Source organism: Chelonoidis abingdonii, chromosome 11 (genome assembly GCF_003597395.2).
Source record: "Chelonoidis abingdonii isolate Lonesome George chromosome 11, CheloAbing_2.0, whole genome shotgun sequence".
NCBI lineage: Eukaryota > Metazoa > Chordata > Testudines > Testudinidae > Chelonoidis > Chelonoidis abingdonii.
In genome coordinates this window covers 2,855,491-2,869,274 of record NC_133779.1, presented here as the reverse complement: position 1 = coordinate 2,869,274, position 13,784 = coordinate 2,855,491, and the positions used below count along the sequence as shown (strand labels likewise).

Sequence of the window (13,784 nt, the reverse complement as noted above, 5' to 3'; positions counted from 1 at the left end):
CCAGATCACACATTGCTTCGCTGCGCGCGCACACACAGTCACCCGGCGCTGAGCACTGCAGCATCGGTCTGCGGGCAAACGCCGAGGTATGGATGTCCAAGAGAGGTTGGCATTGGATATTTCCACCCGAAATCCCCAGGACGACTTCGAGCTGCTGCAGAGAGTTGGCGGAGGGACCTACGGGGAAGTTTATAAGGTAATTTTTAGGACCCGTTGCGATCGCTTTCCTGTAGACCACACTGTGCTGTACGTTGTAGGGCTTGGGTCAGAGCCGCCCTGCCCTGCACCTGGTCAATAACACTCTCATCAGGTGCTCTCATGCTGAGTGGCTGCAGCAGGCCACTAAATAAGATCAGTAGCATTTTCCAGCCCCTAGCATTTTCCAGTCCCTGTCATAATGCTCAGTGTAGGGCTGTGGGGAGAGTCAGGCCCCTTGTGCAGGACCCTGATGATTACTGGGGGGCCAGCATGATATTTGCGATAGCTTCATTGTGAGCTTCGTGCTCCAGGACCTGGCAGGGCGAAAGCCTTGAGCTCGGGAGGGGAAGAGCAAGAAGATTTAGGATCTGCACCTGCTAGAATGAAAGTATCACCATGACAGAGGGCGATGCGGCCGATAGCACAAGGAGATCAATGCGGTTTTGCACCCAGCTCCAAAGAGCCAAGCCTGTTTTATTTGTTTGTTCACTTGCTGCAGCTGCTTTTTGCTCTCAGTTATTCTCGGCGGCTAGGAGTTTGAGGCAGGTCTGGATAAGTTAGTCCACTGACCCCACTCATGTAGGTTGCTTTGCACTTCCCAGCCTGAGTAAATCTGCACCCTCGGGGCAGGATGGAGCAAAGATACAGAGGGGTGTGAGATTCTTTTGATGGAGGCATCTTGACAAGGGGAAGGTCATTGGCACCAGTTCTCTCCTTGCTCCCACTGGTGAAAATCCGGAGTGAGTTAATGAGCCAGCTCCCCAGCTGGGGTGCACGGGCGGCACCAGAGGCCGTGGCCTGCGTTATACCTTGAGCTGGATTCCCTGCATCTCGCAGAGTCATTGACACCAATGCAGAGTGGGTGTGAAAGCTGATCAGGGGGCAGTTTGCACCCCTCAGTCTGCCCGAGGGTTCAGCGTGATGGGGCAGGCTCCCAGGGCACAGCCCCGGTGGCAGGGAGGTCAGAACCAGGCCCAGGGGCTGCAAAGTAGAAAACATGGGTTTGGTTTAAAATTTAACCACATTCGACAGAACAATGGCTGGCGGAGGCGTGATTTTCAAATATGAAAGTAAGCTAAAACGTGGGCACCTTGGGGGTGGGACGCAGCAGCTGTTTCCTACAGGGATCCCTCTTGCATCACTGAAATGCAGCCACCTCTGGGGTGGAACATGGCAGCTGTTTATATAGGGATTGCTCACCCGGTTAAAAAAAAAATGCAGCCACCTCTGCAGAGGGGCATGGCAGCAGCTCATACAGGCATCGCTCACCCAGCACTGAAGTGCAGCCACCTCTGGGGTGGAGCACAGCCACGGTGTGTACAGGGATTGCTCACTCGTTGTTGGATAGTTATTAAGGCAGAGATCCAGGGAGGCAGCATCAGAGCTGCCCAGGGGAAGGCACCTGCCTGGACGATGTAGGGGGATGGGAGCAGAGAGCTGCAGGGCTGCTGGGCTCGGCTGGAGCAAAGCCATGGGGTGGTAAAGATAGAAAGGGGCAGGAGTGGCCTGGGCCCCGACATGAGTCAGGAGCCCAGGGGCGCGGTGGGACGGGTGGGGCAGCCAGGCTGCTGTGCGGCAGCGAGGGTGGCAGCACCCAGCCCAGCCTAGGGGGTGGGATGGAGCTGGGGCTCTCGGGTTCAGGGAGGAGAGGGAGCAGTCCTAGCCTAGGAGCTGGAATGGGCCAGGAGGCAGGCGCCGTCACTAGCCCAGGCCAGAGGCGAGTGAGGCCCAGAAGCTGCTCAGAGCAGCGGGCAGGTGGAGGCGGGCGAGCGGGCGCAGTGGAGGGTGGCCTGCACCTCACATGCGACAGCAGCCTCATGCAGCCGGAGCAGCCCCAGGAACCTAGACAGCCCCGGGGCCTGCCCGAGCTGTGCTGCCCCGGCAGGAACAAGCCCTGCTCCCAGTGTGCCCTGCTGCACGGCTGGGCTGGGGTCTGGCAGAGGGCAGCAGCCGGCCCTGCTCGGGTAGCTGTCCTGGATGGGCAGGGGCAAAACAGGGCACCAGGGCAGGTGGAGCCAGTCGGGTGCTCTCAGGAGCCTCATCTGTGTCTCATTCCGTGGGTCACCCCCCTGCCCCTGCGGAGCTGTTGTGCCGGGGCATGGCCAGGTGCTGCTGCTGTGCCCACGCAGTGGGGCTGCCTCCTGCTGCTGCCCCGCATGGCAGGACTCAGCAAAGCAGCTCCCTCCGGTAGGCACCGCGTAGGGCTGGGCTGGGAGTTGGGGTTCGGCTCCCCAGAGCCTGGCTATTAGGGCAAAGAGCTCTCCCCATGACAGCTCTGCCAGTGCCCCTCAACCCCGACCCACAGCCCCCTGATGTCCCAGCCCTGGGCACCCCCCAGCTCTGCTAGGGCCCCTCAATCCCAATCTGCAGTCCCCTGATGTCCCAGCCCTTGGCACCCCCCAGCTCTGCCAGGGCCCCTCAATCCCAATCTGCAGTCCCCTGATGTCCCAGCCCTTGGCACCCCCCAGCTCTGCCAGGGCCCCTCAATCCTGACTTGCAGCCCCCTGATGTCCCAGCTTTGGGCCCCCAGCTCTGCCAGTGCCCCTAAATCCCGACCTGCAGCTCCCTGATGTCCCAGCCCTAGCCACCCCCCAGCTCTGCCAGTGCCCCTCAATACCAACCTGCAGCCCCCTGCTAGCCCAGCCCTGGGATCCCCCCGCCACAGCTCTGCCGGTGCCCTTCAGTTCTCCCCACCCCCCTGTATCCCAGTTTGCATTACTGCACTGAGCCTTCCTGCAGCCACCACGCTTCTCGCGGTGAACTTGCAGGGCCCTGCAACGTCTGTTTGCAGCCGGGGAACTCCCGGCCACCTTTACTGGCGGTGCGAGCGATCGGCAGCTCAGGGCTGTGCACGGCCCTGGCTCAGATCAGGCCCTTTAGGGGAGCTCTGGTGCCCATTCTGCATCCTTGGACCCTATTCCTCCCCAGACCAGGTCGCAAGTTCCCCCATCTCAGTGCTGGAATGCTCCCTCCACAGGCAGGGTGGGGGATTTCAGCCTCCAGGGCCCAGGCAGCCTCTGCCAGTGGAGCGGGGTGGTCAGTGGTGGGGGCTGGGTTGGTTCCTGGCTAGGAACTCATGGCACAGAGGGACCGGCTGCACTTCTGCCCAACGGCCTGGCGTGCAGCGAGCTTGCTGGGACTTGGCATGCTTGGCCATATCTGTGCCCCCTACTGGCCATCCCCCACCTTGGCCGAGAAGCCAGGGGTAGGATGGGCCATGGAGACACAACGCCCCCGCCCACTGGTGCGTGCATGGGCAGTGGACCTGCCTCTGCCCACTTGGACTACGAGGTGATAGCTGGGGCCAGGTCATGTAGGAACAGGCCCCGGGGTGGGGGGGCTGAGGTGGGAGGGGCACTAGGCCTTAGACAGCGGCTGTCAGAGGAGGGAGGGGACAGGGCCGGTGCTGAGGGCGTGAGGCTGTTGGGTGGGGGGTTTGTGGGTGCCTGGGGTCTCTTGGCAGCTAGTGGCAGGATGCCCCCTGCACCAGTAGAGTTTGGGGAGATCCCACTGGGCCGCTCCTGCCTGGGGTTGCACAAGTCCCCGGGACCCCTGGGCTGCCCCCTTGTCCTAGGGTGCATCTCGCCCTGTCCCTCCGGGGCAGGCGGCAGGCACCGGTCAGTCGCCCGCGGGCAGGAGCGAGGCCCTGACATAGCCGACTCCCGGGTTTGCGATTCAGCCGTGGGCTTTTACAACCTCTCTGTGCGGGAGGACAGGGCCACCCATGCTGGGCAGGTTCAGGGCGTGGCCATGCCCAGATCTCACCCACCCGACACTGGCGTGCGGGGGATCAGAGCAGCAGCTGCCATCCTGATCCTGAGGCGTTTCCTGCAGGAAACCCGGCTGCTGCCCGGAGAGCGATGGGGCCGGAGGAGCCCTTCCCCCGCCGGCTGCCCTCCTGCCTGGGCTGTGTGCGGGGAAAGAGACACTGTGTGGGCCATGCAGCCACACAGACATACAGACACACACAGTCTGCGTGGGCCGTGCACACACACACATACAGACACACACACACACTGCGTGGGCCTTGCACACACACATACAGACACACACACACTGCGTGGGCCATGCACACACACACATACAGACACACACACACACTGCGTGGGCCATGCACACACACAGATACAGACACACACACTGCGTGGGCCGTGCACACACACACATACAGACACACACACACACTGCGTGGGCCATGCACACACACACATACAGCACACACACACACTGCGTGGGCCTGCCCACACACACACACGCGTGCACAATACAGACACACACACACACTGCGTGGCCATGCACACACACACATACAGGACACACACACACTGCGTGGGGCCATGCACACACACAGATACAGACACACACACTGCGTGGGCCGTGCACACACACACATACACAGACACAACGACACACACTGCGTGGGCCATGCCACACACCAGATACAGCACACACACACTGCGTTGGGCGTGCACACACACACATACAGACAACACACACACACTGCGTGGGCCGTGCACACACACACATAACAACACACACACACACTGCGTGGGCCGTGCACACACACATACAGACACACACACACACTGCGTGGGCCATGCACACACACACGATACAACATGCCCGAACAACAGACACACACACACACTGCGTGGGCCATGCACACACACAGATACAGACCACACACTGCGTGGGCCGTGCACACACACACATACAGACACACACCACACACGCGTGGGCCGCACACCACATACAGACACACACACACACTGCGTGCATCATGCACACACAACACTACAGGAACACACACACACTGCGCTGGGCCGTTGCACACACACACATACAGCACACACACACAACACTGCTGCTGGGCGTGCACACACACACAGACATACATTGTCGCAACACACACACACACTGCGTGGGTCGTGCACACACACCATACAGCGACCACACACCACCTGCGTTGGCCGTGCACACACACAGATACAGACACACACACACACTGCGTGGGCCGTGCAACACACACACATACAGACACACACACACACTGCTGGGTCGTTGCACCACACAATACAGCACACACACACTGCGTGGGCCGTGAACACACACCATGGGCGTACAGACCACACACACACACTGCGTGGCCGTGCACACACACAATACAGACACACACAACACCCTGCGTGGGCCGTGCCACCACACAGATACAGCACACACACACACCACTGCGTGGGCCATGCACACACACACCATACAGACACACACACACACTGCGTGGACCGTGCGCACACACACATACGACACACACACACTGCGTGGGCCGTGCACACGCACAGATACAGACCACACACCACTGCATGGGCCATGCACACACACAGATACAGACACACACACTGCGTGGGCCATGCACACGCACAGACATACGGACACACACACACTGCGTGCGGGCATGCACACACACAGATACAGACACACACACACACTGCATGGCCGTGCACATGCACGACATACAAGACAGAACACACACACAGGGACACACACACCCATACTGCATGGGCCACGCCACACACAGACATACAGACACACTCTGCATGGACCATGCACGTGCACAGACATACAGACACACGCTGCATGGGCCATGCACACGCACCGACATACAGACACAAACACACAAGGACACACCTGTGACAACTGGGAATGTTCTTAATGTTTGCTCTGAACACTGTTGGTGCCTCAGTGTCCCCTGTGCAGTTCTTAAGTATCTAGGTGGTGGATCAGGGTGTGTGATTGCTACAGAGGAGGGCCAGTGCCCCTAAATGCCGGGCACTCTGTCTCTAGCAACTGATGGCCTGGGCCCCCTGCAAAGGGCCAGCTGAAGGTGTTGCAGACAAAGGGATCAGGTGACTCCTGGCCCGGGAAAGGAGCTGAGCAGAGAGGAGGGCTGGAGGGAGGGTAGTCTGGAGCTGCCTGGGGACAAGGAATGAAGTGCAGACCTAGGGTCTGGCTCACTGCCCCCCGAATGGACCTGGCCGAGGGGTTGGTTCGCTGTATTCTACAAGCTCTGTTTTAGACCCTGTTCCTGTCATCGAAATAAACCTCTGTTTTGCTGGCTGAGAGTCACGTCTGGACTGCAAAGTGGGGGTGCAGAACCCTGTGGCTTCCCCAGGACCCCGCCCTGGGTGGGCTCGCTGTGGAAGCGCACGGAGGGGCAGAGGATGCTGAATGCTCCATGGAAGAGGACCCAGAGGTGAAGACGTGTGAGCTTCTTGCCCTGAACAAGTCTGCTCCAAGGGAGAGGAGGCTCCCCAAAGTCCTGCCTGGCTTAGTGGGGAGCAGTTCCAGAGCATCGCCCGGGGACTCCGTGACAACACCCACACCCACACACCGACTGGATGGACCATGGACATGGACATACAGACACACGGACACGGATGCACTGCATGGGCCATGCACACACCCACAGACATACAGACACACACATGCACACACTATGGGACAGACGCACGCACTGTGCATGAGCCAGGCGCGCACCCACACAGACGGGCCCAGAGCCCTTCCCCCACAGACCACCAAGCTGGGTGGTTGCGCATAGACACACAGACACAGACAGACAAGCGAAGTGTTTCCCCTGTGGGTTGTCTAGATACTCCCACAGACACACACAATCTGGCAGAGAGAGAGACACACATGGGAGCCAGCAGACAGACAGACTCACAAGTCAGGAGAGACGTGAATTCACCCCCAACACCCACCCCCTCTCCCAACCACTGACACGCTGTTTCCACACCTCCCTTCACACCTTAGCTCGCACTCTCCCTGCCCTGTTCACGCCCACACGTGGCTGAGGATTCAGGATGCAGCTGGGGCCAGTCCCTGGTGGGGGAGGAGGAAAGGGGTGGAAGAAGGTTGGCCCAGTTCTCAGGAGACCCTGGTTCAGTTCTCTGCTCTGCCACAGGTGTCTTGTGTGACCCTGGCGAGTCACTTAGCTGCTCCGTGCCTCAGTTTCCCCCATCTGCCCTGTGGGGATAACAGCCCTGCCTCATGGGGGCTCGTGAGGATCAGCGCTCAGGCACACCCAGAACACACCCACTCACTGCAAGTGGGCGCACGTCGACCGAGGCCCAGCCACTGAGCACCAGCATCTGGCTGCTCCCTCGGGCCTCCCTGGCTGCTGCGTCCGCTGGGTAGAACCAGGTTGGGGTGGGGTGGGGAGAGCTCTCCCAGCCCGAACTGGAGAGGGGATGCGCCTAGATTGGGATGAGGGGGACAGACTGGCGTAGGCCGGGGCTGTGCTGCTCACTTCTGCAGGCACAACTCTGCCCGTCACGGTGGGAAGAAGCCGCTAATGCCCCTAATGCAGTTACATTATCGATATTAGTTATTAGCTCTGTTTAGAGCATATTCCCCTACGGGAGCAGCTGTGGTGTGGTGAGGGAGAGCTGCGTCCGCGCTGGGAGTGCTGTGCCAGGCCGGGGTCTGGCCTTGTCCCGACCTGGAGAGGGTCGTGTAATGCTGGATGGGAATAGCTACCCCGTTATGCCAGGAGAGCTGCGTCCACGCTGGGAGTGCTGAGCCAGGCCGGGGTCCAGCCTTGTCCCGACCTCGCGAGGGTCGTGCAGTGCCGGACGGGAATAGATGCCCCATTATGCTGGGAGAGCTGTGTCTGCACTGGGAACGCTGGGCCAGGCCGGGATCCGGCCTTGTCCCGACCTGGCGAGGGTCGTGTAATGCTGGATGGGAATAGCTACCCCGTTACGCCAGGGGAGCTGAGTCCGCGCTGGGAGTGCTGAGCCAGGCCGGGGTCCAGCCTTGTCCCGACCTCGCGAGGGTCGTGCAGTGCCGGACGGGAATAGCTGCCCCATTATGCTGGGAGAGCTGCGTCTGCACTGGGAACGCTGGGCCAGGCCGGGATCCGGCCTTGTCCCGACCTGGTGAGGGTCGTGTAGCGCTGGATGGGAATAGCTACCCCGTTACGCCAGGAGAGCTGCTTCCGCGCTGGGAGTGCTGAGCCAGGCTGGGCAAGGGTCGTGTAGTGCTGGATGGGAATAGCTACCCCGTTACGCCAGGAGAGCTGAGTCCGCGCTGGGAGTGCTGAACCAGGCCGGGGTCCGGCCTTGTCCCGACCTGGCAAGGGTCGTGCTGCGCCGGACGGGAATAGCTGCCCCATTATGCTGGGAGAGCTGCGTCTGCACTGGGAACGCTGGGCCAGGCCGGGATCCGGCATTGTCCCGACCTGGCGAGGGTCATGTAGCGCTGGATGGGAATAACTGCCCCGTTACGCCAGGAGAGCTGAGTCCACAGTGGGAGTGCTGGGCCAGGCCGGGCAAGGGTTGTGTAATGCTGGATGGGAATAGCTACCCCATTACGCCAGGAGAGCTGAGTCCGCAGTGGGAGTGCTGGGCCAGGCCGGGCGAGGGTCGTGTAGTGCTGGATGGGAATAGCTGCCCCGTTACACTGGGAGAGCTGCGTCCGCGCTGGGAGTGCTGGGCCAGGCCGGGGTCTGGCCTTGTCCCGACCTGGCGAGGGTCGTGCAGCGCCAGACGGGAATAGCTGCCCCATTATGCTGGGAGAGCTGCGTCTGCACTGGGAACGCTGGGCCAGGCCGGGGTCTGGCCTTGTCCCGACCTGGCGAGGGTCGTGCAGCGCCGGACGGGAATAGCTGCCCCGTTACGCCGGAAGAGCTGCATCCACACTGGGGGCGCTTTGCTGATGGGGTGTGAATGCCAGGGTGGCTGTACGGATACTGCACTCCTCGAGTAGCCCCGGCCCCTTATGCCAGCCACAGGGGTGGGCAGGGGGTTCGTGCCATGCGCTCTCTAGTGGAGACAGGGCCCAGGTCCTGCGAGGTTGGGACCGTGTTTGCTGGGAGTGTGTGGTGCCTGGCCCCTGCTCCGAGGAGCTCCCAGCTGGGCCCTAGCCAGCTGCGCCACTGCATCTGTGTTGGTTGGGTGAGAAGCCAGGCGCTGGCGTGTGGGCGTCCCACGGAAGGAAGGGCAGGTTGGCACCCAGGGGACTGTCCCACTGACGCATACCCCTGCCGAGGGGGATGCCCTGTAGGAGCAGTCGAGAGGACTCGAGACCCACCGGCCTCATTCTGCCCGTGGGCCTGAGGCTGGGCCAGCTGCTGAGCCGTGCTGGCTTTGAACCGCTGCCTCGCCGTGACGGGCTCTGTGGCCAATCCCCCAATAGACCCCCTGGGCCCCCATTCTCCTCCCCACCTCGTCAACAGCTCCGTAAAAATAAAAAGCAGAAGTGGTGAGTTGTTTGCTCTGAGTGAGGAGAGGTGGCAGCGCCCACCCGGGGAGGTGGGGCAATAGCCATGGTCCTGCGGTGTGGGGGGGAGGGGTAGTACAGTCAGGATTGGGCCCAGCCGCAAGATTCTCTGCTTCTGGTGAGCTCCGCCAGCGGACGTGGGGTGCGGCGTCCCCAGAAATACGCCTGCCTCTGTGTGCAGGCAGCACTGGGGGGCTCACACCCAGTCCCATTGATGGGGGGCTGCGGGTACATGGGGAGCTCACACTGCTGTGCCCTGAGGGGACCTTGCCCCCCGGCTGAAAGCCCACGGCCGTTTGCTGCGCTCCAAGGGGCTCGGTTTTGGATCCCAGCTGTCATTCAAAGCAGAGACGCTGTGGGGAGTGTGGGGGGGTCTGTGAGCAGCTGCCGGAAGGCAGGGGAAGCTGCCTGGCCTGCTAGGGGCTCAGGCACGGGGTGCCCCCCCTCCCACGGGCACTGGGAACAGTGTGTGGGGGTGGGGGCATCACCTCAGACCCATCCCCAGCTGGCGTGACGTGGGCAGAATTTGACCAAGTGGCCTTGGGACCTAGCGGAGTCTCAGAGCCACTCAGCTGTGGCCCCCTCCCTGCTCAGAGCGCCCCTTTGTGCTGATACCCACAGACACAGGTGGGGCAGGGCAGGGGTGACTCGAGGAGGGGGCATTGGGCAGCTCCCCCCCCACAGCCAGGCCCCACGCCATGGGAGGGTCTGGCCCAGTGCTTGGCAGCCTTCTGCTGCCTTTGGGCTCAGTGGCACGGCACCCCGGGCTGCCACGGGGCCCGCGGCCGCAGCTGGGTCTAGAGTTTGCTTTGGCCACCCAGTCTATTGTAGGGAGGCTGCCAGATTTGGCCCATCTCCTAAGGGAGGAGGAGGATTCTGTCCTTCTGCTGCCGCTTTCCATCCCTGTTGTACAGCTGGGGAAACTGAGGCATGGACCAGGGAAGAGACTCCTGCAAGGCTGCACAGCGTATCAGTGGCAGAGCTGGGAATGGAACCCAGGAGTCCTGACTCCCCTGCCCCCTCCCGCTCTAACCACTAGACCCCCACTCCCCTCCCAGAGCCGGGATAGAACCCAGGAGTCCTGACACCCAGCGCCCCCCGTTCTAACCACTAGACCCCCCACTCCCCTCCCAGAGCAGGGATAGAACCCAGGAGTCCTGACACCCAGCGTCCCCTGCTCTAACCACTAGACTCCACTCTCCTCCCAGAGCCAGGATAGAACCCAGGAGTCCTGACTCCCACCCTTCTTCACGAATCACACTATATTCCTGCCCCCAAACCAGAAGTCGAACCCAGGCACCCCGACTCCCTGATCTAACCGCTAGACCCCTCTGATTCCCGGGAACCCAGGAGTCCTGCCCGTAGTTCCTTCCTAGATTAAATTGGATGCACACGTTCTCTGTGGCTGTTGAGGGGGAAATAGGTGGTTGTATTTGAGAAATAGCTTGTGCTTGTCTTACTGACAAAGCAGAGTCAGTGGTGGGGAAGGACCCCTGGACAGTAAGTACAACCCCCCTGCATGAGCTAGGGGAGGGCATCAGGGGTAGGCTGTTGTGGTGCCTGGCACCAGCCACAATGGTGTGGATTTATGGGTAGGCGCATCCTACGGCCCCCATCCCCATGGTGTCAGGGTGCTGCACAAACACCTTCCCCCCCACCCCTGGGAGCCAGGGGAAGATGATCAACCCCATTTCACAGATGGGGGAAACTGAGGCACACCACAATGATGTGACCTGCCCCAGCTTCTGCAGGGAGTCCGTGGCAGAGCCAGGAACAGAACCTAGATCTCCTGGGTCCCAGCCCAGGGCTTCAGCCACAGAGCCTGCGTTGTATTGCAAATACCCAAAGGGCAGAGTTAAGGCTGTACATTGTGTATGATGGTAGCACCTAGGAACCTCAGCCATGGACAAGGACTACATAGTGCTAGGTGCCGTACAGGTAGGTTTAAGCTGTAGGGTTATTCTCGGGCATGCGCTGGTATCTGCTGTCTCCATAGTGCTGCTCCTCCAAAAGGATCCCAAAGCGCTGAACAGTTACACACCTTATACATAGCGAGCAGCTCACCCAGTGCTGGGATGCAGCCGCCTCTTGGCTGCGACACAGGAGCTGGTTATACAGAGACTCCTCGCCCAGCGCTGAGATGCAATTGCCTCTGGAGTGGGACACGCGCTGGTTATACAGGGACCCCTCGCCCAGCGCTGAGATGCAGCTGCTTCTGGGGTCGGGCACAGGGGCTGGTTAACAGCCGCACAGCACGACAGTTCAGGACCCTCCACCGGCCAGGCAGATCCCTGTTGCGATGGGCGTTTTCCCCTTGATCATTCTCTCCTTGTGTTGCTGCAGGCGAAGAACAAAGGCACCGGCGAGCTGGCTGCCATAAAGATTGTGAAGATGGAGTCAGGTGAGGGATGGTGGGTTCCCCTGTGGGAGAGGGTCCCCAGCTGACCACTACCCGGGACGGGTGTAACCAGAGATCTGTCTGACCCCCTAGAGCCTAGTCCGTCTGTCTGACCTCCTGGAGCCTCATCTATCTGGCCCCCTAGAGCCTCGTCCGTCTGTCTGACCTCCTGGAGCCTCGTCCGTCTGTCTGTCTGACCCCTTAGAGCCTTGTCTGTGTGTCTGACCCACTAGGGCCTCGTCTGTCTGTCTGTCTGTCTGTCTCACCCCCTGGAGCCTTGTCTGTCTGTCCCCCTAGATCCTCACCTGTCTGACCCCCTAGGGCCTCGTCTGTCTGACTGACCCCCTAGGCCTCTTCCGTCTGTCCCCCTAGGGCCTCGCCTGTCTGTCTGACCCCCTGGAGCCTCGTCTGTCTGTCTGTCTGTCTGACTCACCCCCTAGAGCCTTGTCTGTCTGTCCCCCTAGGGCCTCGTCTATCTGTCTGTCTGTCTGACCCCCTGGAGCCTTGTCTGTCTGTCTGTCTGATCCCCTAGAGCCTCGTCTGTCTGTCCCCGCAGTGCCTCATCTGTCTGCCTGTCCCCCTAGGCCTCATCCGTCTGTTCCCCTAGGGCCTCACCTGTCTGTCTGACCCCCTGGAGCCTCGTCTGTCTGATCCCCTAGAGCCTTGTCTGTCTGACCCCCTAGGGCCTCCTCTGTCTGTCCCCCCAGGGCCTCGTCTGTCTGTCTGTCTGACCCCCTAGAGCCTCGTCTGTCTGTCCCGCCAGGGCATCGTCTGTCTGTCTGTCTGTCTGACTCCCTAGATCAGGGATAGTCAACCTATGGCATGGGTGCTGAAGGCGGCACACGAGCTGGTTTTCGTGGCACTCATGCTGCCTGGGTCCTGGCCACCGCTCCGGGGGGCTCTGCATTTTAATTTAATTTTAAATGAAGCTTCTTAAACATTTAAAAATCCTTATTTACTTTACGTACAACAATAGTTTAGTTCTATATTAGAAACTTGTAGAAAGAGACCTTCTAAAAACATTAACGTATCACTGGCACGCGAAACCTTAAATCAGAGTGAATCAATGGACTCAGCACAGCACTGCTGACAGGCTGCCAACCCCTGCCCTAGAGCCTCGTCTGTCTGTCTGACCCACTGGAGCCTCGTCTGGCTGCCCCCTAGATCCCAGTCTGTCTGTGTCTCTCTCTGTGGTCTCCTGAGCACAAATCCGTTCTCTGGCCCTGAGAGTTCAGTAGCAGCTGAGCTGCCCCAAGGCTGCTCCTGGTGCCATAGGGCGGACGTTCTGCCCCCTTGGTGCCGGGGGCTGGCACAGGGCGGTCTGTCAGGCCGGAGGCCCTGCACCCCGAATCCCCCATGGCAGGGAGGGGGGCGAACGCCCCCTTGGCAAGGCCAGGATTAGGGAGCTGTTGGGGCCAGCACTCATGGATGCCCCACACCGAGCCCAGCCCCTGGGTACCGCCCCGATGGGAGCTCCTGGCAGGCAGCAGCTGCCGCTGGCGGGAAGGGGGCTGCTGGCAGGCGAGTTACGGTAACAGCAGCCAGCAACATCCTTCCCGGCTTCCTCCCCCCGCCCCCCCCTGCGGCTGTCACACTGGCTCCCCAGCGCGGGGCACGAGGGGGGCCTGGGCTGGAGCCTGTTCTCCCCTCTGCCCCCTAGGGGGCAACCTGTGCCTCTGGGGCGAGCACCCCCTTCCGCAGAACCTTGGGGGGCACGGGAGCTTTAACGCCCCCTGGGGCTGTGGGGGAGAGGGGTGCTGGGGATCATGGGAGGGGGGCGGCTCAATCAGGGCATCTCCACCAGCCCACGCCCATTAGGCATTGGGGTCAGCAGGGACTGCCAGGGAGGAGCCCCCCCTGCTGAGCCTCCACCTGCTCCCCCCACCCGGCGACCCCCAGCCTAGCGCCCCCC

General features: G+C 61.1%; 2 protein-coding genes across 2 annotated transcripts in view; one reads left to right on the top strand and one right to left on the bottom strand.

The window, feature by feature from the left end:
- The window catches only part of EIF3K (eukaryotic translation initiation factor 3 subunit K), a 114,474-nt gene that overhangs the window by 7,468 nt on the left and 93,222 nt on the right, over positions 1 to 13,784 (bottom strand). The window lies entirely within an intron of this gene.
- Positions 28 to 13,784, top strand: part of LOC116822435 (mitogen-activated protein kinase kinase kinase kinase 1) — a 25,753-nt gene continuing 11,996 nt past the window's right edge. The window contains exons 1-2 of the mRNA XM_075070499.1: positions 28 to 196; positions 11,818 to 11,885. Coding sequence (XP_074926600.1) covers positions 89 to 196; positions 11,818 to 11,885 — 176 coding nt within the window. The 5' untranslated portion in view covers positions 28 to 88. The remainder of the gene's footprint in view (positions 197 to 11,817; positions 11,886 to 13,784) is intronic.